Genomic DNA, 6,352 nt, shown 5'->3' with positions numbered 1-6,352 from the left:
CTGATAACTCGGTTATCAATGTGGCGCAAAATTTTTTCTCTATGGCGTATATGAGCGCGTAACACTTGCCATAACTCCTACAGTTTTGTAGCGCAAAAATTTTGATCGGTGGTGCATTTGAGCGCATTTGATGCGCAATTCAGTGCGCTATAGAAAACTGTTTTTAGTCAAAGTTTAATCTTTTTTTATTGAAAATTAAACCATTTGTTCGAAAATTAATGTTTGTCGGATCTAAATTCAACTACTTGGTGAAAATTTAACCCATTTATTTGAAAAATGCAAGTTCTTCGTTAAAAATAAATTGTTTGTCGTTGAAAATTCATATTTTCTTATTGAAAACTTATTTTTTCAGGTATAGAACTCAACTCTTCTAAAAAAATCACCCTATTTTTCATGGTATCGAAAAATTTTGGACTTGAAGTCTGTCATTTGTATTTTTTATGATTGCAGACACTTACTCGACCACGTCCAAAGGAAAGAACAGAGACTCGTTCGGAATCGAGAAGTTTTCCACCTGGTGCGTTATCATCTATTCCTCGAGGGGATGAGAGTTCTTTGCCCCAGGAGGCGAGACTAGATGAGGAAGATTCATTTTTTGAGAGACCTCCACCTCCACCTTCTCCACCCGTGCCTCAGCCATCACACGTCCAGGTCGATTCAACAAAGGATGAAGGAATTGCTATCGCAGCTGCAGAACTGCAGGAACCTACATCTGCATCTGCATCTGCACCGGCAACTGAACGTGACACCTCGGAAGAGTTATTGAGGTGAGATGCTAAAAATCTCGCTGGTCTTTATCAAACACTCATACATCAAATTTATTGCACATGTTGATCCTCTTCAAAAATAAATCCCATTAAAAGTTTACTTCGTACATAAATTGAGATTTTGACCAAGTAAGTTGAAGACAAATCATTTTCTAGTAAAATGTAGGTAGGATCTTGTTGAATAATTGATATTTCTCTGACGGGAAAACGTCTCTGGTAATCCACTGGACTGTTATAATCTGGATTCATCCAGATTGATCCATATGTAATCAGGGTAATTCAAGTAATCCACGTTTAATCCAAAGTAATGTACATGTAGTCCAAAGAATTCCACTTTTAATGTGAAGTAATCCCCTTGTAATTAAGAGTAAAACAATTATAATCTACAGTAAATCAGATTGATCTACGTCTAATCAGAATAAATCAAGAAATCTACTTTTGATCCAGATTGATCTACTTGTAATCAGTATAATTTAAGTGATCCACCTGTAATCCAATGTAATTTACATGTAATCAAAGGTAATCCACTTCTGATCCAGACTGATCTGCTTGTTATCCGAATAATTCAAGTAATCCTTTTGCAATTCAGATTGGTCCACTTGTAATGAAGATAATTAAATTGATACACTTATAATACACATATTATCCAGCGTATTTTACTTGTAATCCAGACAATTCGAAGTTATTTAGGCAATGCAATTAATCAACTTGTTATCCAGAGTAATCAACTTGTAATCCAAAGTTATCCAGAATGATCCAGTTATAGTTCAGTGTGATCCAGTTATAATCATGAATAATACAGAATGATCCAATTGGAATCAGAAAAATTCAAGTAATCCACTTGTATTTGAGAGTACTGTTATTTTAATCCAAAGTAATCTACTTTTAATCTAAAGTATACCCCTTGTAATTAAGAGTAAACCAGTTATAATCTGGTGCAATCCAGGTTCATCTACTTGTAATCATGATGATTCAAGTAATCCTTTTGTAATTCAGATTGATCCACTTGTATTCAGAATGATTGAAGTAATACACTTGCAATTCATATAGAATCAAGAGTAATATACTTTTAATCCAGAAAACTCGAAGTAATTTAGGTAATGCAATTAATTTAATTGTAACCCAGAGTCATCCAGTTATAGTTCAGTGGAATCCAGTTATAATTTGGAGTAATTCAGATTGATCCACCTGTAATCAGGATAATTCAAGTGACACACTTGTAATCCAAAGTAATCAATTTTTAATTTTAATTTATCCACTTGTAATGAAGAGTAATCCAGTTATAATCTAGAGTAAACCACATTGGTATAATTGTAAACAGGATCATTCAAGTATAATCCACTTGTAACCCATATCTAATTCTGGGTAATATACTGATAATCTAGACAGTTCTCAGTAATTTAAATAATTCAAGTAATTTACTTGTAATCTTAAGTAATAAACTATTTTGATCTAAAGTAATCCGCTTGAATTTCTAAGTAAACAGTTGTAATTGAGAGCCATGCAGTAATACTCTGGAGGAGTTAAATAATGATAATCCAGATAATTCGTAGCAATTTAGGTAATCCTAGTAATTAACTTGTAATCTAAAGTAATCTAATTGCAATTATAGTATTAATCCAATTATATTTTGGAGGGATTAACTTGCAATCCAGAGTAATCCACTTGTAATCCAGTTAATCCCCTTTTATCCAGATGATCCAAATAATAGAAATAATCCACTTGTAATCCACCTCTAATTCAGGGAAATTTGCTTGTTATCCAGCTTCTTTTCGGTAAAAAATTAATTTTTTTTGCTCAAAAATTTACACTTTAGATTGAAAATTCAAATGTTTGGTAAAAAATAAATCTATTCATTCAACTTTTTGTTAAAAGTGTATCATTTTTAGTTGAAAGTTCACCTGGATGATTGAAAATTGAGCTACTTTGTTAAAAAATCATTCACCAGGTTGAACATTTTTTACTTAGGTGAAAGTTAATTTTCTTAACTGAAAATGTAACTATTTCATTTTTGGTTGAAAACTGATCTTTTTCATTTTAAAATTCGCCTTTTTGAGTAAAAAATTCTTCTTCTTCTTTCTAAATTCACGTTTTTGATTCAAAATTCTACTATTTGGTGAGAAATAATTCAATTTTCAAGGAAATTTAACAGCTTTGTAAAGAAGTACTTTGTTGGTCAAAATTTAAACTGTTTTGTTGAAGATTCTTCATTTTATTTGAAAATCGTTTGGTTGAAAATTTAACTAATGTGTTGGTAGATAATTTCATTTTTGGTGTAAACTTGTTTTTCTTAGTTGAATATTCATGTATATTGTTTAAATTTCTGTTTTTCGATAGAAAATTAAGATTCTTGCTTCAAGCTTCTCCTTTTTAATTGACAACTGAACTATTTTGTTTAAAATTTAACCATTTAGTTAAAAATTATTTCGTCTTTTGGCGGGAAATTGATCTTGTTCGAAAATTCAGCTTTTTAATAGAAAATTAGACTGTTTTCGTGAAAAATATAATTACTTTGTTAAAATTTAGTTGTTTTTTCGTTAAAATTATATTTTTTAAATTAAAAACGTTTCACTTCAAATTGAGATGAAAAATTTTTAATAAAAGTTTAACCTTTAGTTATATTTATTTAGAAATTTGTTATTATGAATTGTTCAATCATTTATGTTTTTAATATGTTATTATTTATTATATTTTTTATTATTAATTATTTATTCATTTTATTTTATTTATTAATCAAATTTTTGTCTGTTTTCAGGTTTTCGTTCCAAACTGATGAGAGATCGTCAATCGACGGACAAACAAGAAGGCCTCGATCTATTATGAGGGATCACTATACTTCAAGGTATCTATTTAATTTTTTAGTATTAATTTTACCAAATCCGGTTTTCCTATTTTTAATACTTTATATCAATATTTTTTCGCTAAAATTAAAACCATTTCTTTCAGATCAAGACGTGAGTTTGCAGGTTCCGACGTCGAGGTTCAGCCAATCGAAGGCGTCACATTAAGAAAAGAAATGGGTGGAAAAAGAATACCACCCGCTACTATTGACAGAATTTTTGATAACAGTAACCGACGATTATATGGCATGGGAATCGTTGGCAGGTTTTTTGGGTGAGTAATAATTTTTCAAGATCCATTAAAATTTTTGTTGATATTATAATTTTTTTTATTTTGAAAGAAACTATATTAAAGGTACCGCCAACCCCATTCAATTTTACTCATATTTCCCATAAGAAAAACAGACGTTTTTATCAATCTCATTCAGCATCATCCATAATGAGTAACCATAAAATACAAATGTAAAATTAGTTTTTGCATTTTATTCTCATAAGCCTATTTTACAGGGTAATAAGAACCCCCATAAGTGAAAAATTAGGTTTTGCAAGTTTTGGCAATAATTTTCGTTTTTTTATAGCGTCGGTTTTCGGGCTGACGGTGGATGGGAAATAACTCATTATAGCCCGCTCCGCTTTTGTTCGGTCACGCCTGAGTACTCTTCTGAGTGCTCGCCTGAGTGACCACCACAGACTCCGCGCACCCCGCGCAGTTTCTGTTATACCTACTTATGGCGCGGCTTCGATTCTCGGAAGGGCTATAAAAGGGAGGGCTATTGAAAGGTTTCACTGTATTTATAACAATATCCTCATAAAATAATAAAAGAAAGTTGCAGTCTTCTTTAGATTTACAATATTTTTCCAACTTTTCCATTAGAATGAAATAAAAATTAATTCAAATAAACGAAGTATAGGTTTAAACAATTTATTTTTTTTATAAATATATTCTCTTAGAAAAATACTAGATAATTGTGGTTTTTCTTGAATTCTCATTGAGATTGTTTAATAAGAAATTATTCTTTTTGATGTTTATTTATTACTTGTGCAAAACTGCAAACCCAAAGAAAAGTTGGGAATTTCCGAAGAACCCACAATTTTCTATCATTATTCTAAAAGAAGATAGCTATAAACAATAATAAATTATTTAAACAAAAACTCTATAAAAATCCCTTATAAACCTTTAAAATCCGAGAAAATCTCTTAAAATCCGTTCAATACTTTAAATTCCGTAAAATATTTCAAAATATTACGAGACCGCTTGAAATTTTTTTAATCCTTTAAAAATTCATTAAAATCTTCAAACTCCGTTGGAATCTTTCTGAATCTCTTGAACTTCATTAACATTACTAGAAATCCCTTAAAATCCTTTATAATATTTCGTGAAATCTTTTGAAATTCTTGAAATCGCTTACAATTTTCCAAATTCCTTGAAAATTATTAAAACATTTTAAATCCATCTGAATCTTTTTAAATCTCTTGAAATCCCTTAAAATCTTCGTAATCCATCAAAATTAGCTAAAAAATTAAATTCCTTAAAATCTTTTATAATATTCGCAAATCTTTTGAGATACTTTAAATCTCGTAAACCCCTTGAAATCGCTTGAAATCTTCCAAATGCCTTATAATTATTAAAAATGCGCGCAAATTTCCTAAAAACGCTTATAACCCTCTGAAATCCATAAAATATTTTAAAATATGACGAGATCCCTTGCAAGTTTGAAATATTTTTAAAATTATAAAAATCTTTAAACTCTGTTTGAATTTATCTAAATCGTTAGAAATTCCTTAAATTTATTAATTTTATTAATGGTTGTACTATTAATAATTAATAAATTATTAATTTATAAAAATCTGTTAAAATTACCTTAAATTGAAATCCTTTCAAAACCAACATGACATTTGGAAATCCTTGGAACTACCTTTAAGTATCGTGAAATCCTTGAGATCGCTTTGAATTGTTCAAAACCCTTATAATCTTTTAAAATTCTTCAAATCGGTAAAATATTCTTTCCCTTTATATCAATTTACATTTTTGAAATCCCTGAGAGATTATTCACAATCTTTCAAATCCGACGGAATCTTTCCGAATCTCTTGATATCCCTTAAAATCTTTTAAAATCCTTTGAAATTTGATTACATTTTTTTATAATGCTTAAAATCGTTTGAAATCTTCCAAATCCTTTAAAAGTTCCTTATCATTCATGAAAATGCATTAAATTCTCTTAAAATCTGTTTAAATACTTTAAATTTCGTAAATATTTAAAAATATTACGAGATCCCTTGAAATTTTCAAAATGTTTAAAATCCGTCGAAATCTTCCTGAATCTCTTGAAATTCCTTAAAATATTTTAAAACTATTTAAATTACTAGAAATTACTTAAAATAATTAATAATAATAATAAAAATATTCTAAAGTTTTTGAAGTTTCCCCAAATCTTTTGAAATCCTCTAAAATCATCGCATGAAATCATTGAAACCCCTTAAAATCTCTTAAATTCCTTTTAATCCTTTGACACCTTTGAAGATCTTATTAAATCGGTTTAAATCTTCAAAATTCCAATAAAATCTTCTGATAGCCTTCAAAATTCGATAAAACATCTCGGTTTCTCTTCAAATCTTTCCAAAATCTTTTCAAATCCCGCAATTCTTTTAATATACGAGGGTAGTTCAATAAGTCCTTAGAATGAAGTATAAAAACAATTTTTTTTGGGTAAATTTTTTTTTATTTTTCAACATAATCTCCTTGGA

The 6,352-nt window shown here is 29.1% G+C and overlaps 1 protein-coding gene across 1 annotated transcript in view; it reads left to right on the top strand.

The window, feature by feature from the left end:
- Nucleotides 1–6,352, top strand: part of LOC117171914 (inactive rhomboid protein 1) — a 364,512-nt gene that overhangs the window by 323,172 nt on the left and 34,988 nt on the right. The window contains exons 8-10 of the mRNA XM_033359571.1: nt 451–767; nt 3,523–3,609; nt 3,714–3,881. Of these exons, the coding sequence (XP_033215462.1) occupies nt 451–767; nt 3,523–3,609; nt 3,714–3,881 (572 nt within the window). The remainder of the gene's footprint in view (nt 1–450; nt 768–3,522; nt 3,610–3,713; nt 3,882–6,352) is intronic.

Source organism: Belonocnema kinseyi, chromosome 4 (genome assembly GCF_010883055.1).
Source record: "Belonocnema kinseyi isolate 2016_QV_RU_SX_M_011 chromosome 4, B_treatae_v1, whole genome shotgun sequence".
Classification (NCBI taxonomy): Eukaryota; Metazoa; Arthropoda; class Insecta; order Hymenoptera; family Cynipidae; genus Belonocnema; species Belonocnema kinseyi.
Note: the sequence above shows the minus strand (reverse complement) of the source record. Positions and strands in the feature narration are given on the sequence as shown.